Genomic DNA, 27,037 nt, shown 5'->3' on the forward strand with positions numbered 1-27,037 from the left:
GTACCACAGAGATTACAAGGCGGCATCAGATCCCCCGGGGACTGGGCATCAAACCCGGTTTTTCTACAAGAAAAGCAAGTGCTCTTAGCCACTGTGCTCTAATACGGAGTTTTGTATGCTGTTAGCAGTGACTTTTTTTTGTCAATGCTAGTTGGTTTGTTTGTATTGAAGCTGGTAGATGTTGATCTAAATGACCGGTTGTTAGATATTTTTATGGCTTAGGGAGTTCCCTAAGGATCTTCATATGTATTATCTTTTCTTTTTTTTTTTTAAAGATTTATTTATTTATTATATGGAAGTACATTGTAGCTGTCTTCAGACACTCCAGAAGAGGGAGTCAGATCTCGTTACGGATGGTTGTGAGCCACCATGTGGTTGCTGGGATTTGAACTCTGGACCTTCGGAAGAGCAGTCGGGTGCTCTTACCCACTGAGCCATCTCACCAGCCCCATATGTATTATCTTGTTAACTATTTCCCATAGCATACCTTTCCTTTACCTTTTTTGAGGAAAATTAGATGTTTTATTGCTTAAGTAGGCACTTTGCCCTGTTACGTATTGAAAGGAATATCACTGATCAAAAATGTATTTATATATTTTTTAGCCTGAAATGGTTGTAACAAATAATCTACTGGACCTGCCACCACCCTCCCCTCCAAAACCAAAAACGATTGTTTTACCTCCCAACTGGAAGACAGCCCGAGACCCTGAGGGGAAGATCTACTACTACCACGTGATCACAAGGTAAGGGGTCTCGCGGGGCATGCCGCGTCTGCTGTTACTTGGGCAGCTATGCTGCCAGCTGACGTTTGATATTTATTGGCTTCTCACTGATCTAAAGTTGGACTGCTGAATTTCTAAAATCCCATGTGGGTAAGGAAGTAGGGGTGCCAGGTCACATGAGTTTGAGGGGTTTATAAAGCACAGCTACTCAAGGTCAGCCTGTGGTGGTTTTCCTCAGGAATCATCCACTGTGTTCTGTTTGCAGTTGAGGCTTGCTGATTGAGCTCTCTTGGGAGTCATCAGGCTCCAGATACTCACTCATATCTACCTTTTATTTTTCCCAGTGCTGGTATTACAAGCATGTCACAGACCGGTTTTTTATGAGGTTTCATGGGATTAAACTCAGCTTCTCTTGCTTATGCCCTGAATACTTTGCCAACTGAGCCATCTCCCTGTGTGTGCCCTTTGTTTCATTTTGAAATAGATCCATGTAGCCCAGATTGGCTTTGAATGCCTGATCATCCTCTCTGTCTGTCTCTCAAGTGCTGGGACTAGAAGTGTGCACTGCCATGCCCAGCTTCAGAGTCACATCTGAAAGTGCATGCCAGACCTTAGATTATGCCCTTTTAAAGTATGCTTTGGTATATCTACTCCATTGCATTTATTTAGAGTGAATGTATGCATGCCCAGTGTACTATGTCATACACGTAGATGTCAGAGGACAACTTGGAAAAGTTTATTTTTTAATATTATTTTGTGTGCATTGGTGTTTTGTCTGTGTGTATATCTGTGTGACGGTGTCAGATCTCCTGGAACTGGAGTTACAAACAGCTGTGAGTTGCCATGTGGGTGCTGGGAATTGAACCTGGAGCCTCTGGAAGAGCAATGAGTGCACTTAGTCGAAAAGCCATCTCTGTAGCCCTGCACCTGTTTGGTTTTGGTTTTTTGTTTGGTTGGTGGCTTGGTGGGTTGGTTGGGTTTTTGTTTCTTTTTTTTTTAAATGTGAGTTGCAAGGACTGAAGTCAGGTGGTTGGACTGGTTTGAAAGTGATTTTATCCACCAAGCTATCCTCACAGCTTGAGTTTTACTATTTTAACTATGATTCTCTATGATAGCTGGCTTCAGAGTCTTGGCTGAGAATACCTGACTACAAGTCTAGCTTTAAAAAAAAAAAAAAAAAAAAAGCCAGGTGTGGTGGTACATGCCTTTAATCCCAGCACTTGGAAAGGAAGTGAAGGCGGGTTGTCTTCATAGAGAGTTTCAGTACAGCCCAGGCTATATAGGGAGCCTCTGTCTTTAATAGTCTTTATTTATTTATTTATTTTTTATTTTGCTTCAGGTACACAATAGGTATAGTGGTTACTGGGTTTTTTTGTCTGCTCTGGGTACTTTTCTTTTTTTTTTTTCGAGACAGGGTTTCTCTGTGTAGCCCTGGATGTCCTGGAACTCACTCTGTAAACCAGGCTGGCCTGTCTCTGCCTCCTGAGTGCTGGGATTAAAGGCATGCACCACCACTGCCTGGCTCTGTGTACTTTTTAAACCCAGGGCATATTTGCGCCATTTGAAAAGCAGAGATGGGCTGGAGAGATGGCTCAGTGGTTAAGAGTACTGACTGCTCTTCCAGAGGTCCTGAGTTCAATTCCCAGCAACCACATAGTGGCTCACAACCATCTGTAATGAGATCTGACTCCCTCTTTTGGAGTGTCTGAATATATCTCTAGGCTAGAGCCATTGCTGAGGAGAAGCTATCAGAATATATCTCAATCTGACACTTCTGACTTATCTGTGTCCTGTTGTATATTACGTTTTCTAAGCTCTGTGCCAGGGCTGTCTGTTACTTTTACCCATGACCCCTTGGCTGTTCTTACCTTCTTCTAGACAGACTCAGTGGGATCCTCCTACTTGGGAAAGCCCAGGAGATGATGCCAGCCTTGAGCATGAAGCTGAAATGGACCTGGGAACCCCAACCTATGATGAAAACCCCATGAAGGTGAGTGTAGCTTTTGTGTCCTCATCATTTGAGCATCTGTGTCCTTTCATTCAGTGAGGTTAGTAACCATATTGTTCTGGGTTTTTTGTTTTCTTTCTTTGGAAAAATATGTCAAAGTTCAGAGCTGGAGAGATGGCTTAGCAGTTACAAGCACTGGCACCAGAGGACCCAGGTTCAATTTCTAGTCCTACGTGACAGGTTACAACTGCCTATAACTCCAATTTCAGGTGATCTGATACCTTTACACAGACATATATGCAGGAAACATACCAGTGTGTGTGAAATTTTAAGAAATGTCAAAGTTCTGCTGTATCAGAGGAGAGACTGAAGTCAAAGACCATTTTTAGACATTGAAGGGTCAGATGCACCCTGACTTGGTATGCACTCAAGGAATATATTTAGGAGAAATTGAGAGGCCCCCATGGCAGTTATACTCCAGTACTCGTTTATAACTTTTTAGTGTATTAACTTTTTTCTTCTTGATAGTAAATTGTATATATGGTTTCTTTTTACTTGTACTTTGTGTTTTGAAGCATAAACTATCTAGCCCAGGCTATCTTCTATCTTGTGTTGGGATTGCAAGCATGTGCCAGCATTCTCTTTGTTTTGACTCTTTAAATTGAATACTATGGTGGACATTGTAGTTTTGAGATTGGTTAGATCTGGAATGAATTTAAAAAGGCGTCATGGAGATGTCAAAGTGGATAAAGCACTTGCTGCACAGCCTGGTGACCTAAGTTCAGGTCCCTCAGCACTCCTACAGTACAGTATGACGGGGAGACCAGAAACAAGAGAGTCGTCTGGAAGCTCCTGGGCCAGCGAGGCTAGAGTACACAGCATACTTACTGGCAAGAAGTGATAAGAGAGACCCTGCCTCAAGAAAAGAAAAATCAAAGCCATTGCATATGTGGTATGCCCATATTCAAACACATATCATAAACACAGGTCAGTCATGAATGTCACCTAAGGAGCCAGAAGTGGTGTTGGTTCATACCTGTCATTATTAAGTAGGAGGATTGCAAATGTGAGGCCAGCCTTAACTTTACAGCAAGATCCTGTCTGAATGAAAACAACAAATAAGCAACAAGTGCTGGTGGGTGGCTCCGCAGGTTACGCACGCGCTTACTTGCGGGGCAGATGGCTGCTAGCCCTGGAGCCCATGCTGGAAGGAGAGGATGACAACCACAGCTGTCTCTGCCTGCCATGTGCTCACTGCGGCGTGTGCGCCCACACAAACTAAAATAATAATAAAAGCTGGACCTTGTCATTCTCAAAGAGAATAAAACTTTCTTGTTTATTTAAGCTATAAGGCAGAAGATACTATGGAAATGCTAGAAAAAAACCAGGAATAATTTTACTCTTCATTTCTTCCTCTGATGATACAGTAACTGAGGTTAGAGGTGGTTTACAAAACAAAGTACTTGCTTGTTTATAAGGAATTATCCTTATTTATCAGTAAGACTAAATTATCTCCAAGGATGTTACTTAAATCAGAAGTCATTCTATGTGTTTTAAAACCTGCGGATTTTCTTTTTCTTCTTCTTTTTCTTTTTCTTTTTCCTTTTTCTTTTCTTTTCTTTTCTTTTTTTTGTTTTTGTTTTTTTTCGAGACAGAGTTTCTCTCTATAGCCCTGGCTGCTGTCCTGGAACTCAGAAATCCGCCTGCCTCTGCCTCCCGAGTGCTGGGAGTAAAGGCAAGGTCCACTGCCTGGCAACATCCTGTTTTATCCACTCTTCAGCATTTCCAATAATTCATTCTTTGGTGTAGAATTTTGTTTCCATTTGTGATCTATTGTTTATTTGTTTGATTTTTGAGACATGGTTTCTCTGTATAGTCCTGGCTGTCTGGAACTCAATCCGTAGACCAGGCTGGGTATTTGAGTGCTACCACCACTCCGTTGGAAACATTTTCTTTCATCTTGAAGAATTTTCTTTAGTATTTCAGATCTACTGGTGATGAAGTTTTTGAGCTTGTTTTGTCTGGAAAAAAAAAAAACTCTTATCCCTTTAAAAAATAATGAGTAGGCCAGGTGTGGTGCTGCATGCCCTGGGGAGGCAGAAATAGATGGATCTCGTGAATTTGCGGCCAGCCAGGTCTACAGAGTGAGTTCCAGGACAATCAGGACTATACAAAGAAACCGTTTTTTTAAAAAGCCCAAGTAAGCCGGGCGTGGTGGCACACACCTTTAATCCCAGCACTTGGGAGGCAGAGGCAGGCGAATTTCTGAGTTTGAGGCCAGCCTGGACTACAGAGTGAGTTTCAGGACAGCCAGGGCTATACAGGGGAACCCTGTCTTGAATACTACTCCATTGTGTGATTGTACCACTATTTAGCCAGTTACTGCTGATGGGCATCTCACTTTGCTTCCAGGTTCAGTTTCTTTAGGTAAACACCAAGAAACATAATTACTGAATTACATGGTAGGAATATGTTTTAGCTTTATAGGAAACATCCAGACTCTAGAATTCTATTCTATTTTATCCTATCATATAGAAGTTTTACCTGCCTGTAAGCTTGTTTACTACAAGGCCAAAAGAAGGTGTCAGACCTCCCAGGAACTGGAATCACACATGACTGCGAGCTGCCATGAAGGTGCTGGGAATCAAACCCAGTTCCTCTGCAGGAGCAGCCAATGCTTTTAACCAGTGAGCTGTTTCCCTAGTCCCTGCATACCTGGATATAGAATTCTAAATTGACATGTTTCCCTACATTTTTTTTTTGACAGGATCTTTGTACATAGCACTGTCTGTCTTGGTACTCCCTGTGTAGACCAGGATGACCTCAAACTCACAGAGTCCATCTGCCTCTGCCTCCTGAGTTTTGGAATTAAAGACATGTGCCTGGCCTACTTGTCAGTTTATAAAGATATTATTCTTTTTTGCTTTGTTTGTTCAGACAGGGTCTTTCCCTGTAGCCTGATCTTGAACTTGATGTGGTCCTGCTGCCTTTTGTTCCCTGAATTCTGATAACAGGTGTGTGTCACCACACCCTGCTTATAATTGTTCTGATGAGAAAGATGCATTTCTTTGTTCTTCCTTATATATTATTTCTTTTCTGTTTGATTTTCAACAACTTTATTGCTATATACTTCAGCTTTCTTGTGATTGATGCACTATTATGAACCTGTATTGATACTGTTCATCAAACCTGCATTATTTTTTCTAGTCTGCCTTGGTACGTACCAAGTTGTGCTTTTCTCTGCAAGTCTCACTTGTATACATGTCTCTAGTCGGCTGGATTTGTCACAGGCCACTGTATCTCTCAATTTCCTTTTTGTTTTCAGTTTGTGTAGTTCCTGTTGTCTTCTCTTTAAAGATTACTGATGCTGCTATTTATAATAAGCTAAATTCATCCAGTGGGTTTTCAAGTTTGAAGTATGCTTGTTATAAAAATTTGCTTTTGTTTTGTTTAAGACAGGACTGTCTTAGAATTTAGTGTGTAAAGCAGACTGGCCTCAAATCCACAGACATGTTGCTTGCTTCTGCCTGCTTGGGTGCTGAGATTAAAGATGTGTGCCACCACACCCAGCTGTCTTAGTTATAGTCTCTGACCCATCAGTTTTATGTTTTCTTGTGTTTCTAGTGTAAACTCTAGACCAAAGCTTTCTGGGCTCTGTTAACCACTTTGTTCAGACATGGTGGCTGAGAAGGCAAGTGCTCTGTGGTCTTTCCAAGGGCAAAGGGTCGGGTGGTCAGGCTTGGGATCCTTTTCAGATTGTGACCTCTGAACAGGCCTTCGTCTAGTTGGGATAGCTAGAACCTACGTCAGTGTATCTCTCTCAGCAAGTTAGAGTTGTGTTCATCTACCTAGCATATGTGTAGACAGGAGAAAGGCACTCAGAGGAAAGTCTTCATACCTTAAGTTCCATTTATTTTCCCTTGGTGTCTTGATTATAAGCTCTTTAGAGCCATCCATACCTTTCATCATTGTAACAAGTTTTGGTCAATTCACAAACCTTGTGTGATACAAAGAGGTTGAAAGACAGCTGAAACTGGGTCTTTCTCATCTTAAAGTTGAGCTTAGAGCACTGCTGTAGTAGAAGTTTGTGTCCGGTACTTTGAGGTGCTCAGTAATCTTCTCTTAAGAATAGCAGAGGGGCTGGGGAGACGGCTCGGTGGGTAAGAGCACTGACTGCTCTTTCAGAGGTTCTGAGTTCAATTCCCAACAACCACATGGTGGCTCACAACCATCTGTAATGGGATCTGATGCCTTCTTCTGGTGTGTCTGAAGACAGCTACAGTGTACTGATCAAATAAATAAATAAATCTTTTTATTTAAAAGAATATATAGCAGAGATGTCACAGGAATAGTGATTTTTTTACCTATACAATTAAGGTCTGAACATTTGAAACAGGTTTATAAAATCATAAAAACCAAAATTGCAAGTACTCAAAAATCTGGTATAGTAAGAATTTGGGTATATGTGAAATACTGAGCAAGACAGAAACATAGAAGAGTAGGCGTGACTGGGGGTTCCTGGTAGAGTTGCTCACTTTGTAAAAATCATGCCTTGGCTTCTGTTCCAAAATGGCAAACAAAAACACACACCTTGCTGGGTGGTGGTGGCGCACGCCTTTAATCCCAGGATTTAAGAAGTAGAGGCAGGCAGATTTCTGAGTTCGAGGCCAGCCTGGTCTACAGAGTGAGTTCCAGGACGATCAGGACTGTACAGAAAAACCCTGTCTCGAAAAAACAAAAAAGAAAAAAAATGAAACTAAAAATATCCCAGTGTTATCCAATTTTAGTATTTGTGGAGAAGGCCCCATCATTCATTTAAGTATCAGGAATGGAGGAGAGTGACAGGAAATATGACAAGTATTGTGGAATTTCAGCTTGTTGGTTCAGGGTAGAAGCCGAGAAAACTCACTTCAGATACAGAAGCTTAAAAATGAAAGCTTTAATTTTTTGAGCGCTCAGGGAGACTGTTTGGCGCCTGAACCACATCTCTGAAAGGGAGATTGTACAAAATTCTTAAAAGATGGGAACATGCTGGGCATGGTGGCGCACGCCTTTAATCCCAGCAATCGGGAGGCAGAGGCAGGCGGATTTCTGAGTTCCAGGACAGCCAGGGCTACACAGAGAAACCCTGTCTCGAAAAACAAAACAAAACAAAACCAAAAAAAAAAAAAAAAAAAAGGGAACATAAAGTGACAGGGGAGCTGAAGGTACCTGCACTGTAACCCAGTTGTAATTTGATATTATGGGCTAAGAAAGGGAGCACCATTGGAGACTGGGCCCCATCCAGGGTCCTGACTCAGTTTATACCCCTAGCTCGACCTTAGGCCCCGAGCCAGCCAGGGTGATAAAGTGAAAGTGGGGTAGGTGTTGGTTCCTAGGCCTGCTCATGACCTCATTTGAACTTCCCAGCAAGACGGAGAAGTGTTGTTAAGATGTGTGGACTAAGACAACTGCTTACATCAGATGCTCCCCTAGGGCCTCGGACCTTGAGTTGTTTCTCCCTGGAATCTGAAAAGGAAATGGCAGTACTTAGACTAGGATTCTTTTGCTTGTTCCCAACAAGCTGTTTGAGCTTCCTGCGGGGTTCAGAGCAGGAACGTGTTTCACAACCCGAACTGGGGCTTGCTTTGAATTGATCTCCGTTAAGCTTATTGTGTGGCTCTGGTACTCACAGAGGATGTATGCTACAACAAACCAGGGGAAGGTGTACAGTGGGCACAGAGCTCTGGAAAGTGCTGGGTGGTAGTTAAAGCTTTTGGTGACTAGACTGAGCGCCTATTAGAGCCTTCCTTCTCTGTTTCCCTCCAGTGTGTTCCCCACTCTTGACCATCTTGTACTCTCTTCCATCATCCATCATGTGGTGAGTCTAAGTCAATTCATCTTTGAGACCTCAGAACTGAACTATGTTGACTGCTTGCGCAGGCGAGAGAGCAGGCTGCTTACTTCTGCTGCTTACCTCCTTACTTACTTACCTCCTGGGTTAACGTTCACCTCAAGGTTCCATAGACACCTGTCCTGTGTTCTAAACGAAGCTGCAGGTGGATCTGCAGCCAAGAGGTTTTCAGTTGTTGATCCTGTTTTGTCTTGTTTTGTTTTAGAGTTGGAATAATTTGCAACATAGTTCCATACACTATCACTAATGAAAAAGGAACCCAAAATTCATATTTGAAGGATTGTCAGAAACAAGAATGTCAGTCTCCATAGAGGAGGTGGTTCGAGTTACTCAGCTAGCATGGTTGCTTATCAGCTCTGGGCTTGCCTTGCACTTGTAGGTGAGGTATGTGAGTAGAGGCCACTGGTTCCTAGTATTGGCTTAAAGGAGTGTAGATCCAGTGTTGTCTGTTTTCCTCTGAAACATCATTGCTAGAATTTGGTTCATTAGCATCCTTTTTCTGTCATTCCCTGCCCCCTGATTTATTTATTTTGCTTAAACAAATTAAGAAGCAAAAGCAGCAGTTTTCTCAGAAGCATCAGTGGATGCTGTTGGTGTTTCTGCAAGTGGTAGCAATTGTGTGTTCTCAAGGACTTTCTTGATAGTTAATGGAATGTCTAAGCCGTGTGTGTGTGCGTGTGCGTGTGCGTGCGCGCGCGCCCTAAAGAGCTGAGTGAACGCTGAGTGAGGTTGAACTCAGAGTATGTATTCCTGATGACTCTACTTCTACTTCTACATCCATGCTGCCACAAACGCAGTTTCTCATTGAGTAATTTTTTTTTTTAATTCACTTTACATCCTGCTTACTGCCTTTACTCTTTACATTCTAAAGAGGATTTAACTAAATTCATGAGAGAAAAGATAATAGGTAAATACTATTCTCTCTCCTTTTCAGAGCCCATCTTGCAGTGTAAGCCCTCTTCACCCCCTAAAAAGCACAGAGCCTTTTGACTTAATTGTGTCTGTGTACCTTACAAAGAACACGCTCTGCTTTTGTCGTATCATTCATTTTCTTTGTGAGCACCAGGGCTACACAGTAGGCTTAAAGCCACTAGCAGTGAATGCAGATGAAAGGTCCTGAGACTTTATCTCTAGTCATTTCCAAAAAAAAAAAAAAAAAAAAGATTTCCTGGGATGTCAAATATATTATAGATGAAGGCTGACAGCAGGATGAGCTTCTAAAACCATTGAGGGCTGGCTTTCTCCCAAGCCCTCTTTCCTGATCATTTTGTTCTGTGTATTTATTTGACTGTCACTTACATAGGCTCGCACCAACATTATCCCTTGACTTCATATATCACATGACCCAAACACAGGAGAGGGCAAACTGCTGTTTTATGTATGAGTCTTCACCATAGTCTAGTTTTCTCGAATGTTGGTGAGGCTTCTTTCTCTACAGGCATGTGCTCTAACCTAGCATGAGTTGAGGGCCATTCAGTCTTTTCTTTTGCTAAAGAATGTTTGGTAGGCAATAGGAGTATATTATTGGAAATGCTAAAATATCTAGTGAAACTGTTGGAGAATTGGGAGGATCCCAAAATGTTTCCTGGCAGTAACAAGTGTTGTCTTTGGCTCTGGCTTTGCTTTTTGGCTTGGCATTGGGCTTAAGTACCTGTTAGTGCCTGAGATGATTCCCATGCCATACAGACACAATGGTTTTAGCTCATGGATTGCATTCGTGATCGATTTGACATACAAGTCTGGCATCCTTCATTTGAACACATTCTCTCTCAGTCCCAGCTGAGCAGCATTAAAAGCCCATGAGTGCCGGGCGTGGTGCCGCATGCCTTTAATCCCAGCACTTGGGAGGCAGAGGCAGGCGGATTTCTGAGTTCGAGGCCAGCCTGGTCTACAAAGTGAGTTCCAGGACAGCCAGGGCTATACAGAGAAACCCTGTCTCGAAAAACCAAAACAAAACAAAACAAAAAACCCATGAGTGTCCTCCTGAGCTCAGCGCACTGCACTGTGCTTCATCATCACAGTGTAGTTAAGGCTCTCCCAGTCTTGCCAAGTTGGATTGAGTTAGAAAGTGGTACATTGAATTTCTTTAGCCTTATTTATTTTATGTGTATGAGTGTTTTGCCTGCTTGTATGTCTGTGCACCATTTGTGTGCCTAGGGCTTGAATAGGCCTGAAGAGGGTATCTGATACTCTGGACCTGGGATTAACAAATGTTTGTGGGCTGCTGTGTGGGTGCTCAGAATCAAACCTGGGTTCTTTGGAAGAACAGTCCGTATTCTTAACTGCAGAGTCATCTTTCCAGCCCTTCTCTCTGTCTCTCTCCCTCCCCCTCTCTCTCTCTTTCCCCCTGCCTCTTACCCCCCACCCCCCATCCCCCTGTCCCCATCCCCTGTGTAGACCAGTTACCTTGAACTTGCTAGGTGGCCAAGGATGACCTTGAACCTACTGATCCTCTTGTCTCTACCTCTCAAGTGCTGGGGTTATAGGCATGCATCACCATGCCAAGTTTATACAGTGCTGGGGATCAAACTCGGGGCTTCCTGCATGCTGGGCAAGTCCTCTACCAACTGAGCTACAAACCTGGTTCCAGATTAACTTACCTTTCTGAAAATCCATTCTTTAGGGCAGTGGTCCTCAACCTTCCTAATGCTGCAACCCTTTAACACAGTTCCTTGTGTTGTGGTGATTCCCAATCATAAAATTATTTTCATTGCTACTTCATAACTGTCATTTTGTTACTATTATGGATCATAATGTTCTGTATAAATCATCTGTGTTGACTCTTGTGAAAAGGTTTGTTGGACAGCTCTCAGGGGTCAAAACCCACAGACTGAGAACCGGTAGTTTAGAGGGAGCAGAACCCTTAAGGTCCTGGTGATGTCATCACATTTGAAGGCATTTTGTGGATTCCTTGTATTTTTATTCATTTCTGAGAACTATAAGAGAATATCTGGGGATATGCTTGCTTCTTGCCTTAAATATAATTTGTCTTAAAAGGTGGTCTCACTCTGTCATCCCGGTTGTTCTAAAGCTTACTGTGTAGCCTAGGCTGATCTTGAAGTTACTTGGAGCTATCCTCTTGCCTCAGCTTCTCAAGTGCTGGTAGTACAGGTTTAAGCCACCATGCTCATAGTCAGAGAATTCTGGATCTCTGGCTGCCTGATATTTTACTGAGTGGCATGCATATTACAGGGGAGACTGTGATCAGTCTCAAGGCAAGCTGTGTGACACACTTGTAAGCCCAGTGCTCATGAGCCTGAGGCAGAAGGAACTGCAAATCAAAATAGAGTTTCTTATGGGTTTTGTTTCAGTTTTTCTCTAGAAAAGAGGGAGGGGGGTCTATTTACTCAGCCCCACCTCCCATACAGCCAGAGGAGAGGAAAGAAATAGCAAATATATATGTAAAGCCTTTCTAACTAACCATCTCTGGACAATCCAAAAGGCACTTTTTTTCTGAAGCAAGTATAAGCAGAGGGACTTGCAGGGCTTCCTCAACACAGAGTCTTGGCAAGAGAGAACTGCAGAATAGAGCTTGGGTATCAAAAACTGCATTACTCTAAACCCCTAGTGAAAATGTGAACAGGGCTTGGAGAGAAGGCTTACTGGTTAAGAGCACTTAACTGTCCTGCAGTGGACCTGAGTCAATTTCCAGAAGCACATTGAATGGGTCACATCCGAGTCTAGTTCCGAGGGAATCTGAGCCTCTGCTTCTGTGGATGCCCACACTCAGTACACATACCTACACATGCACACGCACACATATTCATAATTAAAGATAATAAAAATAGGGACTAGAGCCGGGCAGTGGTGCTGTGCACCTTTAATCCCAGCTCTCAGGGGGGCAGAGGTTAGTGAATCTCTGTGGATCTCTGCCTGGTGTAGACACCCAGTTCCCGAACAGCCAAGGCTACATAACCCTGTCTCAAAAAATACCTGTTGGCTCTAAGCTGAGCAGATATAACTCTAGGTATAAATTCAGATGTATATAAATAAATCTTTTTTTTTAATTAGAAACATAATAGCACCAGCTGATATTCCTAGAATATGAAAGTTTGTGTTCCAAGAGGAATGTTCATAATTATTTTTTTCCATGGGAAGGGCATTCTAGTATGCACATGGCTTGTATGCTGGGGCTGATAGCTCATGACCTCTTGGTCTTGCCTGGTTAGAGTAATTAGGTATCCTCTCCTGGCATTGCTAGAAAGGTGTATTTCTGAATTTCTTGCCACTTTGGAAAAAGGGTATTAGTGGTCTTAGCATCTACGCATCTGTTCCCTGACACGAATGGCTCCCATACCATGTCTGCTACCAGTGTCATGCGTAACTTCTTGGGTTGTTTATTTGGAGCTCTTTTAAGACAGGATCTCTTGTTCCTTGCATTGAGACTGTCGTATGTAGTCTAGGCAGCTCCACGTTGGAAGGAAAGGTAGAGGAGTACCAAGGACTTCAGAATGGAGCCCTTAACTTTGCTCTGGAATGCTAACATGTCATACTAGACAGACTAAGTCACTTTGAGTGTGGATAGTGCACACCCTGCACAGCGAGCACCTATGAAGCACCTCGAAGTGTATGGCTACATGAGAGATGGAGCTCGGACTTATGGTGGAGGATTGGAATTAGGCTTCTAAGGAGACCAGGGTCAGGTGGTCGATTTTGAAAGTCTTAGTAAAGGAGTCTCCAAACCTTGTCCTTTTGTCGGGTTAGCCCACTAGGAGAAAGACATGTGCGTGCTGGGACAGCAGGGCAGGAGACACCTCATGTCAGCATTATTGTGTTTCTCTTTCTAGACATCAAAAAAGCCCAAGACAGCAGAAGCAGACACCTCCAGTGAGCTGGCAAAGAAAAGCAAAGAAGTATTCAGAAAAGAGGTAAGGCTTGGAAGATGTCCTCTGGCTTGGTGTGAGCTCTTTGTGTCTTGCCTAAGTATGTGCATCTGTCTTGTCTGAAGATGGGTTAGCTTGTATCTCTTGACCCAAAGTATTGTGTTACCTGTCAAGAATTCCATAACTGTCTCCTACTGGCCTGAGGGGAGTCCATCTGCCAACATGTTTGCTGTGTCACTGTGGACCTTCTATAGCATCTAAGACAACAGAAAGCTATGTACAGCATTAGGCTTATTGCAGTTTCGGGTGCTTGTTTGTGTGATTTGAGTATGTAGTTGTTTATGATGACACATTGGTATGTCTCTTTACAACTAGTAAGCACTCTGGTATTTGTTACATCAGCCCTTGAGATAAACAAGACTGGGATTGTTGTTCTTAGAGAAACTTTTAAGATCAGAACTCTTAAGTTGAATCTCAGATCTCTGATCAAACTATAGTTCTCTTCCTGTGCTGTCACTTGGTAGCTGCCTACTCCATCTTCTCAATGTCTGTCTCCACCCATCAGGACACTAACAGTTGGGAGAGGGGTGCCATGACACGTGTGGAGGTTGTGGGAATCAGACTCAGCTCGTGAGGATGCCTTTGTCTCCTGAGTCATCTCACCAGCCCCCAAGTCCTAAACTCTAGTCATTGTTCATTGATAGGATCCATAACAGACCTGTGAAGAATTGCAACTGTGTAAGAAGTGGGCCCTGACAGGGTTGGAGACCAGTGCTTAGAGTATCGTGAACGGCTTGAAGGGCTTGAATCTAGGTTAAGAACTGGTCAGATGGATCAGGAAGGTAAAGGTAGCATGAGAAGGAACAGAAGCAAGAGAATGTCACCTCTTTCCTGAAGTCCTACGTCCTGAGCACTGGTCACGTGAGGGGTGTGGAGTCTAAGGCTGGACAGTATTGTGGCCTTTTGTGTAGTGCTTTGTGTTGAGGTTTAGGGAACCACTGATTTGAAGCTGAGAACAATCAGACCTTGACTAAGGAGGGGTTGGGTTGAAAGGAGGAAAATGTGGAGGCCAGGCCATCACCGTACATCCTTTTAATAAGAGGTTCACCCAGCCAGCTGTGGCAGTTGGACAAAAAAAGGCAGTTCAAAAGGCTTTTGTAGACAAGACAGGGTCGAGGATTTTTAGGGATGGAGAGTCCCTGCCCTGTTGGGGGCACTTCCTTGAAGTAGCTGTCAGTGTCTTCTGTCTTCCTTCTTCCTTTTCCTCTGTGACCTTATACCATAATTCCTTGATCTTGACCCTGACACCTAAAAGAGTTAGTGGGTAGGACAAACCTTACAGAAGTAGCCCAGAAGAGGGCATTGGAGATGGTGGGGTGAAGAGTCCTGTCCTGCATCATCCTTCTGGCTGTTACCCATGAGTCCATGTGCTTTTGGTGTTTATGGTCTGTGTGATATTTACAGGCTTGAAGTAATCTCTAAGGGCAAAATGCCTACCTGGAGATTCTAAGGTTGCAAAAGCCTCTGTTAACTCAAACATAGCTGCCTGCCCTGCCTCCCTGCCTGCCCTGCCCTGCCTCCCTGCCTGCCCTGCCTGCCCTGCCCTGCCCTGCCCTGCCCTGCCCTGCCCTGCCCTGCCCTGCCCTGCCTGCCCTGCCCTGCCCTGCCTGCCCTGCCCTGCCCTGCCTGCCCTGCCTGCCCTGCCTGCCCTGCCCTGCCCTGCCTGCCCTGCCTGCCCTGCCCTGCCCTGCCTGCCTGCCCTCCCTGCCTGCCCGCCCGCCCGCCCTGCCTGCCTGCCTGCCCTGCCCTGCCTGCCCTCCCTGCCTGCCTGCCCGCCCGCCCTGCCTGCCTGCCTGCCTGCCTGCCTGCCTGCCCTGCCTGCCTGCCTGCCTGCCCTGCCTGCCTGACTGCCCTGCCTGCCTGCCTGCCCTGCCTGCCCTGCCCTGCCCTGCCTGCCCTGCCTGCCTGCCTGCCCTGCCCTGCCCTGCCCTGCCCTGCCCTGCCTGCCTGCCCTCCCTGCCTGCCTGCCCGCCCGCCCTGCCTGCCTGCCTGCCCTGCCTGCCCTGCCTGCCTGCCTGCCTGCCTGCCCTGCCTCCAGGGTCTAGAGAACCTAGCCACTAACTCCACAGTGCTAGGCAAGCACTCTACCAACTGAGCTAGAGCCCCAGCCATGAGAATCTCTGTTTATGATGAAGAAGCTCTTGTGGCCTAATTACCTATTACAGATTTCAGCCTTTAACACAATGACCTTGGCAACATTTGATTTTTACTCAAAAGAAACTGGAGGCTACAGCCTGAACCTTGTTGCTGGTGCCTGCAGCTGCCTCTCAGTGAGGTGTGGCTAAGGAGGCTCATTTCCTCTCAGGGCTGGGCGGGATCACTCTATTGCATCTCATTGGCTTCCTAGGATTGTTGGCCTAGACAGCAGCTGAGGGAGGAAACGGGGCAGTTGGCTGTGCTTTTTGCTGCCTTTTCTAATGATCCCATCTGCACAGTTGAGCAGCATGTCTCCTACCTTCTGTCTGCAGATGTCTCAGTTCATTGTCCAGTGCCTGAATCCTTACCGGAAACCTGACTGCAAGGTGGGCAGGATCACCACCACTGAAGATTTCAAGCACCTCGCCCGAAAGGTACTTCCCACACTTCTCATCTGTCTGTGCACCTCAAAGATGCTCTCTCAGGAAGTATGGCTTATGTGCCAGATGCTAAGGCTTGGGGCCCAGGAGCAGGAGGCAAGGTTCAGAGGTAGGAAAGGAGAGATCTAAGAGACTTTGAAAGCTCGGTTTCTCCTGTGTCCTGTACCAGCTTGCCCCAATCCACCCTTTGAGTTAATTCCAAGCCTGTCCTCCCTGTCAAGACATTGTCCCTTCTTCTGATGGTATCTGTGGTCTCTCCTTCTGTGCCCCGAACAGCTGACTCATGGAGTTATGAATAAGGAGCTGAAGTACTGTAAGAACCCCGAGGACCTGGAGTGCAATGAGAATGTGAAACACAAAACCAAGGAGTACATCAAGAAGTACATGCAGAAGTTTGGGGCTGTTTACAAACCTAAAGAGGACACTGAACTAGAGTGACCTCAGGCCAGAGTGGAGTATGAGCGGAAAGGATGAATCCTGTGGCTTCTGCCCTACCCCACGGCCAAGGCTGTGCTACTGATGTGATGACCCACCATCCTGAGCAGTTCAAACCTGCAGGTGTCAGCTGTAAGCTGCAAAAGTGAGCTCTGTCTCCAAATGACCCCTAGTTGTGAGCTGTTGGTGTAACAGTTACAGGCCATCAGAGGCAGTAGCCTAGGGAAGACCTTGGCCACACGACCCCATTCTCAAATCTGGGTCTCCCCCTTGGCGGTGCTGTCAGCGCACAGACCCATGCGCACCTCCCCCAGATCCTTTACCCTGACAATATGTATTATATTTTAATGTATATGTGAAGATATTGAAAATAATTTGTTTTTCCTGGTTTTTGTTCTGTTTTTGTTTGCTGTTAGCATCTATGTGCTGGAATCAAGGAAAGACTTTGTGAGGATAGTATAAATTCTCCTGCAAGGTTGGATTTGTTATCATGTAAATATCCCAACGCAGGCTGCCTTGTGGTTTGGCCGCCTTGTGCTATGTTGATAAGATTGATTTACTGCTTCAGATCACTTTACTTTATCCAATTTTTACTGAACTTTTTATGTAAAAAATAAAATCAATTAAAGAACTTGGAATGTGTGCTCCCTCAAAATTAATCAGGTTTGTTTGTGTTGATGTGAAAGGATGTAGTGGTCCTGGTGTGTGGAGGCTGAGATTAACCTTTCTACTGCAGTTCATTATAAGCTTGGTTCTTGAGCCTGAGCTTACTTGAGCTTACAGTTTAGTCATTCCAGACCAGAGGATGTCTGTCCTGAGACCTCATTGCCACTGGCTTGTTTTAATTTGGCTAGTGGGTCAATCAAGAGAAAATGTCTTCACTCTTGGCTGGAGAATGTCACTGGACCATTTTGCCTTCAGACTTCACTTCTCCCACCCCACAGGAGTGTTCCTTCAGTGTGTGGGGCCTAGCTTCTCACTTTACTTTACACTGGGCCTAGACAAGAGAGAAAGCAGCAAAGGACAGGACAGCTGTGGCAGGGGTGCAGGCACCGGCATATGGTAAGAGTGTCTGTGTATTCTAGATGCAGGCTCGGCAGTGGCCTCTTTGGTGATGAGTTTTCAACAGAGAGAAGTTCATGCTAGATTGGGGCCCATGTGTTTCTCAGGAATGTGATTCTGCTTTGCAAAACGAGGCTTGGTTGAGGCCTGACAGAAATTAGAGCGCCTTTTGCCTGTATATTAAGCATTTCAGAGATTGGGGTATGTCCTTACAACTCTTAGAGAAATTGGCACTGTGGGTAAGACTTAAGACCAAGCAAGCTGGGCTGGAGAGATGGCTCAGCGGTTAAGAGCACTGACTGTTCTTCCAGAGGTCCTGAGTTCAGTTCCCAGCAACCACATGGTGGCTCACAACCATCTGTAATGGGATCTGATGCCCTCTCCTGGTGTGTGTCTGAAGACAGCTACAGTGTACATGTACATAAAAAAGTAAAATAAAAGACCAAGCAAACTTCAGTCACTCATTTACAATTCTATATTAGAGGGCAGAGATTCTTTATGGTCATGCATGCTGTGTAGCAAATTTTCCATCACTACCTCTGGGGGCTTGGCTACAAGTGTGTAGATGATCAAGCACCTTAAATAAAACGGCATAGTTCATACCTGTAGTCTACCCGCATGGATCCTGGCTATCTCTGGATTACTTCCAGCCTAATACCATGCCAGTGCCATACAAGGCTAGTTGATCAGCAATACATGAATGTGGACCCTAGACACTATGGACTAATAATCTAGCCTTCTTCACTTTGTAACTTAAATGCACGTTGTTGTAGTAAGTGGACCATAATTCACTCGACCCTTGACAATTTCTAGTTGTGTCTGGTACAGTGAGTTTTCGTGTTTTTCCAAGGGAATGTCAGAGTGGTGACATAGGCGTCAAGTTTTAGAAGAGATTTTGAGACGTTTTACTTTTCTTGTTCCCCGCCACAAATGTTTTTTACCTTCCCTCCATATGCCTTCCTGTTGGCATGACCTAAGTAGGGACAGTGTGTGCCAGTCTGTTCATGGAAAATGTTATGCTCACCTGCTGACGCAGTCCTTGGTGGCCCAGCAGCTGACTGCTCAAGTGGAGTGTGGGCTTCCCAGTGGGCTGATCTGAGACTTTGCTGGTTTTTTTCTCTTCATCTATGCCTCATACAAAGTAGCGAGCGACTCCTATGAGCATCTCAGTGCAGTGAGGGAGCAGGGTCTACTTGGCCTCCACTTCACCATGATCTTACCTCAGGTCTTCTCAGTGAGTCTGGATGAACTAAAGCCCTTTCATCCATTGCACTGGTCCTTCCTAGAAGGCAGAGCGGGACCCAGCTACCTGCGCCCCCTTGAGGATGGGTGTGTGTGTGGAAGTACAGGTGGCTTGGCTCGACGCCCTGTCATGAACAGCCTGTTTGCCCACTTGTGTTCAAATCACATGCACAGCTGTGGAAGCCTGGGTGGAATTCCTCAGCCTGGGTGGCAGTCTGCTCTTTTTATTTTTTTGTAGCTCTGGAGATTGAACCTAGGACCTTGCGTGTGCTAGACAAGTGCCCTGCCAGTATGCCCAGCCAGAATCCCAGTGTTGGTTTTTTTTTTGTTGTTTTTTTTTTTGGATTTTTCGAGACAGGGTTTCTCTGTGTAGCCCTGGCTGTCCTGGAACTCACTCTGTAGACCAGGCTGACATAGAACTCAGAAATCCTCCTGCCTCTGCCTCCCAAGTGCTGGGATTAAAGGCACGCGCCACCACTGCCCGGCTGAGTCCCAGTGTTGAAACGTCATCTTTTTCTTGTCTAAAGATGACCTAACGTCTTCAACAACTAGCTCACCACAACTACCTTGCATCTTCCCTGTCACAGCACAAGTCACGCAAAGGGTCCTTGGGTGCACCATGGGAACCTTAGGGGTAGAGGACTTACTACATATGCCTCCACTAAGCAAAGACTGGAGTTCAGGAGGAGACATGACTTGTTAATGTCATCCAAACACTGAAGGGCAGGAGGGTGAGCTCCAGCCTGGCCCTCCACAGCCCATGTACAGAAGCGCCCCCACCTCCTTCCCAAGTCCTTGTCTGGGTCTCTTTCACAGCTACCCAACTGTCTTACAGGTCCAAGGAGCCAAGTAGGTTAGAACAAAACTCCAAAGGTGCCTTTAATATGTGATTCTTAAAAAGAAATAGAAAAAATAACAAGCACATAAAGGGGCAGAACGAGAATCTGTGGGCAAAGCCATGCCCACTCTCTTACCCACCCCCCCATGTCCCTCGCTTCTATCTTGGAGAGGATGGAGAAGGAACATGAAGTGGCCGGATCTTTTGTGTTCTGCTGCCACAACAGCAAGCTGAAGCCAGAGAAGTACTAGGAAGCCCATGAAAGACATGAGGCCAGGGCAGGCAGCCCTGGGAGGCGGCACTCACACCACCGAGGAGCTCTCAGCTGGCGAGCTCAAAACCTGGACCACATCTTCTCGGCCTATGGCAGCCAGAGCATCCTCCAGCACTCTGAGGGTAGCTCTATTGCCTTCTTGGGCAGCCCAGTTCCTTAGCAGGGTATAGGCTGGCATTTGGTCACAGGCCATGGTTTCCACAGCCTCAGCTTGGTAGCCGAGGTGGCCTGCCAGCTCCTGCCAGCCCTTGGCTGGCTCACCCATCATCAGGAGCCGCTGGACTTCCTCCTGCTGCTGCTGTGGAATATGCAGGTAAAGCTGGCAGCCAAGGTCCGGGTGTGGTCCTGGGTGGGGGTGGGGGTGGGGGTGAAGAGAGAAGTGTTAGTGGGTAGGGGAGGCACTAGTTAAATACAAAGGACTACAGACAGACTAGGAAACGTGCTCACCCTGGCTGGGAATACAGGGCTCCAGACTAGGAGGAGAGTCCACGAAGACGTTGCTGTCACCACGCCTCTGGTCCCTGTCAGGGTCCCCTAGCTCTACAGTCCGAGCTTTAGCCAACTGTTGCCTTTGCTTATGTGAGCGCCAGCTGTAGGGGGCAGAGGGCACTAAGACAAGGAACTGCCTCAGAGTCCAGGCATGGAGGGGATGCCACAGGACAGGACCCAGACCACCTACCATTTGAAGGCCACATAGGCCAGCAGACCAAGGATCACTGTAGCTAGGAGAGCACAGTAGACAGGAATGATGTTGCTCGAGGCCCCTGGAGGCTCAGGGGGAAATAGGGAGGAGGTATTGGGGGCTAGGGCTCCCCCAGCTCCTACCCACATTCCTTCCCTGTCCCCGTCCTGCCCCTGCAGGGCTGTATCTGTGAAGACAGACAGTGGTCAAGATAGGGAGCCACGGCAGCCTCACCTAGGTAGACCATCTTGGCAGAACTTTCCAAATACATTAGAGTTTACCATGTGTTAAAGGACTACATGGCTGGCCCTGGAGCGGCAAGAATGGCTCAGCAGACAGACACATGCCACCAAGTATGACAACCTGAGTTTGATCCCCCAGGATCCCTGAACCACACGTGCCTGCTAAGTGGTTACTGGGGCTTGTACCGCCTCAGGACAGGAGTTCTGTTCCCAACACCACATTGGATGGATCACAGCCACCTTTAACTCAATCTCCTGGGGGGGTTGATGCCCTCTTACACCCTCTGTGGGCACTCTCACACACAGACGTGCACATAGGTACACGTAAATGGCCCTTTGCTTGCCATTGTGGACAGTCACTCCCAGATGTGCCTTGTCATCTTCCGGAAGCATCCAAACGTCTTGCTATTGCATCTTCTCCTAAACGCACAGCAGGATCTCCTCTGGAAGCCTTCCTTGACCTTTCTCTTTTCACCCTGGTTGCACCACCTCTGCTTACCACAGCACAAGATTGGTCGGCTTCCAGGGTAGACTGTGAGAGCACACTGATGTGTGCTGGTGTCATGGGATCATAAAAATAAAACTTAACTGGAAGTAAATACTGGTGCTCTCTCACTTCTGCCTTAAGTCCAATGACTGACTAGTCCTTGTACCCAGTGTAGACAGGGTTCAAGGGTCAGGGACTAAAGAGCCCGTGAATGGACTTGTACACGACCCACTCTACCTCCCAATCTGCCCGCTACCTAGGATCTGGGACAAGGAATGCCTACCTGAATAGACCACACCTTTGCTGACGTTATAAAGCATGGTGCTGCCAGGCGCTGCCTGCTGGGCTGTTTTTTGGTGAAGGGGAGTTGTGTAGAGAACTGAGTTGACGGAGCTTGGAGCCTGCTTCTCTTGAATCTCAGAAGGAGGAACTCTGCAGAAATATGAAGAAATCCTCAGATCTGCTGTCAGGAGTCCCTGGGGGCAGCGTGTGTGTCCATCCTGATTCACACCAGGGCTGGAACAGTTTCTCCTGTGTCAAATAGGTGGAGGTAACAACTGGCTCCTGCTAGCCAAAGCTGGTGGCATGGGGTACAGCTCAGGATAGAAATCACCCGATCTCAAAGACCTTCCCAAGTACCTGGGCTGAGTCTGGGGATGTTAAAAGGAGGGTAAAGATACATGGACTGTGACCCTATCTCAGGCTGAAACATCCCTAGGAACTGGTGATCATACACATCTGCCAAAACCCAGCATCCCAAGGTCCCCAAGGCAAGCCCGCTTACACTGCCTAATGCTCCCTCTGTCCCCTCCAGGGCCAGTGGCCAGCCCTTTCCTGGGCAGGGACTAAGTGAACTGATACCTTAATGGTTCAGCAAACTCATAGACCATACAGATCTCAGAGGGCCTGAAATGGAAGAACAGGGCCAACTCAGACCAAGGACCCACCTGGACCCTAGAGTACTAAATCTGCTGAGACCACTCCCTGCAGTCTACGGAGGAGGAGAGGCTCCAGATCTGAAGGAGGAGAGAGATCTGGCTTGGATAAGTAAGAGATTAAAAGAGGCCCTTCAAGTCCCCAACGGCTACTGCTGCATAGCCAATGGCTCTAACACGTGGTGTGTCTATAGTAGGGCTATCAGCAGTTCGGTGCTGTAGTCAGGTAAACCTCTGATGTGGGTGGCCCCTTTATGGACTTTGTATCTTTGTGTCGCCACATTGGGAGTTGGGGGCTTCTGGGATCCTTGGTGGGTGGGCCTGTAAACCAGTAGCAGCAGACAGGCCTTGGAATCTGCCCCACCCATCCTGAGCAGCCGGAGTGGAACTTCTTCAGGGCTCCCCACCCATCTCCAAGCCCAAAATGGGAAGAAACAATTCAACAGCCCCTGCAGGCCCATACACACCCCAACACAGACGCTGGTACCCACAGGATCAGAGCACTAAAGGCGGGAGACAGAGAAAGTTCTGGCCCCTTCCACCTAGCAAGAGCCCGGCTAGTCATTCCCTCCTAACCTTCTGCGGCCACCCCTCCGAGGGTGCCAGGATCCACTCAGCTAGGAAGACGACGGGAGTCCCTGGAGAGGGCAGGTTCCGGTCTGCCCAAGAGTGAGCCAAGGCAAGGGGCGGGCCAGTGGGGGGGTGGTGTTGAAGAGGGGAGCAGGACAATGAAGAGGCGGGGCCGAGCTCGAGGGCGCGGTCCCGCCCCCGCCCCACGCCGGAGCACGCAGAAGCACTCGGAGTTCACAGAAGCCGACACCAGCGTGCCTGGCAGAGCAGGCCACTGGCATGCAAATGCCATGCAATGGACCGCGAGAGCTGAGAACCAGGAGTCAGGAAACGTCTGGCAAAGCCAGAGGCGCCTCCGCTGGCTACACCGAGGCCAGCCTGGCCAGGAAGAAGCATGCCAGGCCAGACAGGGTAACAGAGGCTAAGACTGGGGGCCACAGGAGGCCAAGGACGGCGGCACATGTGTACTCAAGAAACCGAAAGATTACAAAACTAGGCCACGTTTATTGCTGAGAATGGGCAGCGATAGTCACCTTTGAGGATTAAGGCCACAGGTGGTCTTTGTGCTTTCACTGGGACGTGGGATTTGAAAGTAGGGATTCCCTCCCACCCCAGATTGTGCAAAATATGCAGCAGCGGCCTCAGAGGCCGACGCTAGGTCTCCCCTCAGCCGGCGAGGGGCGGGACTTCCTGGTGATGCCATCTACCAATCCCTGAGCTGGAGGGTGGGCCCCGCCCACCCCCTGGTGCAGTAGTCTCCTGGGCAGAGAATCAGGCTCGGGCCGGGTCTGATGTCTGAGCGCCTAGACTCTAGGTTCAGCGAGCCTCGCCAGGATTGTATTCAGTCTCCCCAGAGGACACCTGGGAGATTCGCCGCGAGGAGCGCCACAGCCTCCGCGCGAACTGGCTGCTGCGTACCTAGCGGGAGTAGGGATGGGATGAGATGCGGTGAGCCCTGGCAGCCGCACCCCACAACCCGCCACCCTCCTGCCCGGCCGGCCAAGCTGCCCTCTTCCTCACCTCAGAAGGCTGCCCAGCGCCCACAACGATCAATTTGCCATCTTCCAGGCCCACCAGCACATGACTGCGCTCCTTGGTCACAGACACACTGTGGACCGGCACTTTCATGGGCAGGGGAGGCACGGCGGGCCGCAATCTGGAGCAGGGAAGTAGGTGTACACTGAGTCACAACTGCAAGGAAGCCAGCTAACAGACACCTTTTCGTGCATCTACTTTGTCTTCATTTGAAGTCTGGCTAAGCTGAATTCCTGGCTTATAGAACTCCCACAACTGTGTAGCTAAGGGAGGGCCAGGGCAAGAATCCCCATGAGTAACACATGCTAGTGAGTGGGTAGTATGCACTCTCTATTACCCTGTGCCAACAGCTTCCACCTAGAGGGGCCAGGAACTAAGAGCGGGGCTCACTTGTTCAAGTGGAGGATATGTAGAGAGCACTGAGCGGTGCCCAGCAGAACAAAGTCTTCTGCCACAGTCAGGGCTGTGGGCTGCTCCGTCAGGGTCACTGAAGCCCGCAACCTCCCATTCACTGAATACAGGTGCAAGGAGTAGGTGACCTGGAAGAATTGGGGACATCAGCAACCGCCTCACCATTCCAGCTGCCCCAGTGTCTTTGTCGGGTACCCTGTCCCCATACCTGGGCCCCAGGACGTTCACAAGCAGAGCTTTGTACAACAATCTGGCCTTCAGCCCCCAGTGCTAAGTGCGATATAGGTCCAGGCAGTGTGGCACCTGGAGGCCTTAATGCTGCCACAAACTGGCCTCGACGTACAGTGTGTATGATCACAGTCCCATCCTACAGGAAGGCAGATGAGGGTGCTGAGCAGAGAACTGGAGGCTCTGGGGACAGTGCCTGGGGAAACTCCGCCTCCCCAGGGGATGTACACGCACCTCGGATCCAGACACGGCCATGTCAAGTTCAGTGCTGATGGCCACACAGCTCACTGCAGCTACATGTCCGTATAAGACCTGCACAGGCTTTGGTGCCAGCCCTGCTGACAGACCGCTCTGTGGGAAGGCAGGGCTAGCTTAAGACTCAGGCAAATGAAGATTTTATGCGAGCCAGAGGGTTGGGGGGTAATGGAGCCCCAGACTTGCTTACAGTAGGAAGGGGAAGGGAGTAACGGGGAAGTTCTGATGGCTCCCTGAGGGGCAGATGGACTTCTAGCCTGGGAGACAGGGACCTCACAGGTCTGCCCACCACACACACCTGCTGCAGAAGACGCCACACCATGCACGTGGTATCCCGGGAGCCGGAGATGAGGTAGATGCCGCAGGTGTCCAGTGCAAGGCAGGTCACTATATCTGCATAGGAAGGGGAGGACACACAGTGTTGTCACAGGCCCAACTTGGAACTCATTCCACATCTGCCTGTCTCATTCTCCCTGGTACCAGGGCTGCTCATACCAAGGTGTCGGCTTAGCTGATTCAACAGCCTGCCACGGGGTAGTGAAGTCACTCGTAGGCTGCCATCCCAGTGGCCACCACTGAAGAGCAGCTTTCCGTCAGGAGCTACTGCTAGTGCTTGTGCACTCACGCCACTGTCTGAGACCCAGGGCCCACTCAGTAGTTTCTGCACCCTAAACCAAGGGGAAGACGGTAGGTGAGGCTGGGCCACGGGTGAGAGATGTGGGCTAGCAGGGACCTTAGCCAGCCCTCTCCCCTGCAGCTGGCCTGTATTCTGTTTAAATGGGGAGGTGGTTCGGGGTGTAGGACATTCATATCGCACCCCTACCCGCAGCCCTGCCTTACTTGGGGCTCCCCATGGTGGGATCTTTGCTGAAGGTAAAGTAGTTATTGATGTTCCGGTCATAGGGCAGCCAGGTATGAGTGCCCAGCAGCCCACTGGCACTTACAGTCACCTGTGGGTAAGAATATGCTATGGTAGCTTGGGGCGGAGGCAGAAGGGATGAAGCTAATGGGAATCTGCCAGGTGTACTTACCAACATGTCCGAGGAGCTCTGGGTGATAAAGGAGTGTGACTGTCGGTGAGGAACCAGAGCTAAGACCAGAGGTACAGCCTCACTGACAACCTGCAGAGAAATGCGTAAGGCTGACTGAAGTAGACAGTGTTCTTGGTAGGTACCCTCTTTGGCCCTTGACCCCAGGGACAAAGTGGGTGTCATAGAGAGGTGAGTCTGAGAGGTAGACATGACAGCAGTGGGCACGTAGGAGGGCATCACAGAAAGAGGAAGAAGCTGGGGTAGACACAGAAGACGCCAGGGTCGAGCCCGGGCTCAGCCTTGGTCCCTTCATCCCATTACTCCTTGGCCTCGGCGCAGTGACAGCAGGAAAGGGGAGCATGCGTGAAGATGCAGGAAGGGGACCAAGGCCAGACTCTCTCCATCCTAACTGCACTTGGGAATCTCATCCTGGCCGCCCTCCTACCCGTATGTCCCCAAGATGTCTGCTCAGAGATGGGTAAGGACGTGTGGCTAAACCCATCTTACACAAGAAACTAAGTTCCCACCCACTTCTCACCTCAGCGAAAAAGGCCTTGAGTTGGTTGAGGTTCTGGAAGATGCTTGGTGAGTTAGTGTCCAGCCGGGCGAGGCGATTGGCTGCTTCCTCAGCCGAGAGCCGGGGTGGGTGTGGCTCCTGTCAACAAGAGCTGGTCAGCACCATGCCACCAGTGTCCTTCACCACTGTCTCCCCACAGTCCTCACCTTCAGCAGCTGACAAGGAGTCTGCCCGAAGTTGCTGATGATGCCTTCCAGAGCCTTCCGCTCCCGTTCATCTGCCACGTGGTCCAGGTCAACCGCCCCTGAGAGGAAGGTGAGTGGTTAAAACTCCTTCACTGTCCTTTCTTTATTGCCACTGTCTGTGCCCTGACCCCATCTCACGTGCGGCACACTGCCTACCTTCGTAAGTGCAGTAATAGAAGACATTGAGGGCCTCCTCGGCCGCTGGACCCCGCTGCTTATAGCCAAAGATGAGGTCGATCCATTCGTGCAGGTGGGTGGACACATACTCTGACTCCTGAGGGGAGGAAGCGGCAGTCAACGCAGGGACTGAATCCCACGGCAACTCTCAGCCCTGGCTGCCTGTGTGTGCGATCACCTCCTCACCAGAGCCTGGCGGTGTTTCTGGATGAAATCCTCGGGGCTGCCGGCCCACGGGGGCAGCACCACATCACCCACCTTCTCGTTGGTCAACTGGAGGCAGCCCAGGTCAAAGCCTAGCAGAAGAGAAAGTTAGCAGTGTGCCTGAGGATTCTTCACCATCCCTGGA

General features: G+C 48.1%; 3 protein-coding genes across 8 annotated transcripts in view; 1 reads left to right on the forward strand and 2 right to left on the reverse strand.

The window, feature by feature from the left end:
* Setd2 (SET domain containing 2) overlaps positions 1-17,114 on the forward strand; it is an 86,134-nt gene extending 69,020 nt beyond the window's left edge. For 4 of the 6 annotated variants that reach the window (XR_001778893.2, XM_006512088.4, XM_006512091.4 and 1 more), the window contains 5 exons: positions 604-743; positions 2,601-2,712; positions 13,351-13,431; positions 15,915-16,016; positions 16,299-17,095. Coding sequence is in view for 4 of the 6 variants with exons in the window: in XM_006512088.4 (XP_006512151.1) it covers positions 604-743; positions 2,601-2,712; positions 13,351-13,431; positions 15,915-16,016; positions 16,299-16,460 (597 nt within the window). In the remaining 2 variants the exon portion in view is untranslated. Of the gene's footprint in view, positions 1-603; positions 744-2,600; positions 2,713-13,350; positions 13,432-15,914; positions 16,017-16,298 lie in introns of all 6 variants that reach the window. The other 2 variants (XR_001778892.2, NM_001081340.2) reach the window with 2 other exon arrangements.
* Positions 17,115-19,615: 2,501 nt separating this feature from the next.
* Nradd (neurotrophin receptor associated death domain) lies at positions 19,616-22,874 on the reverse strand. The gene is made up of 5 exons (NM_026012.2): positions 22,796-22,874; positions 21,568-21,716; positions 20,553-20,742; positions 20,321-20,463; positions 19,616-20,218 (listed from the first exon to the last, which is right to left on the reverse strand). Exons 2-5 carry the CDS (start codon positions 21,602-21,604, stop codon positions 19,902-19,904), a joined length of 687 nt encoding a protein of 228 aa, NP_080288.1. The 5' UTR covers positions 21,605-21,716; positions 22,796-22,874; the 3' UTR covers positions 19,616-19,901.
* A 395-nt stretch (positions 22,875-23,269) lies between these two features.
* The window catches only part of Nbeal2 (neurobeachin-like 2), a 29,373-nt gene continuing 25,605 nt past the window's right edge, over positions 23,270-27,037 (reverse strand). Inside the window, exons 42-54 of the mRNA NM_183276.2 lie at positions 26,875-26,984; positions 26,668-26,785; positions 26,473-26,570; positions 26,288-26,404; positions 25,750-25,839; positions 25,559-25,668; positions 25,214-25,386; positions 25,017-25,111; positions 24,698-24,814; positions 24,444-24,602; positions 24,215-24,363; positions 23,810-23,945; positions 23,270-23,707 (exon numbers count right to left, since the gene is read on the reverse strand). Of these exons, the coding sequence (NP_899099.2) occupies positions 23,606-23,707; positions 23,810-23,945; positions 24,215-24,363; positions 24,444-24,602; positions 24,698-24,814; positions 25,017-25,111; positions 25,214-25,386; positions 25,559-25,668; positions 25,750-25,839; positions 26,288-26,404; positions 26,473-26,570; positions 26,668-26,785; positions 26,875-26,984 (1,574 nt within the window). The 3' untranslated portion in view covers positions 23,270-23,605. The remainder of the gene's footprint in view (positions 23,708-23,809; positions 23,946-24,214; positions 24,364-24,443; positions 24,603-24,697; positions 24,815-25,016; positions 25,112-25,213; positions 25,387-25,558; positions 25,669-25,749; positions 25,840-26,287; positions 26,405-26,472; positions 26,571-26,667; positions 26,786-26,874; positions 26,985-27,037) is intronic.

This window comes from Mus musculus, chromosome 9 (genome assembly GCF_000001635.26).
Source record: "Mus musculus strain C57BL/6J chromosome 9, GRCm38.p6 C57BL/6J".
Classification (NCBI taxonomy): domain Eukaryota; kingdom Metazoa; phylum Chordata; class Mammalia; order Rodentia; family Muridae; genus Mus; species Mus musculus.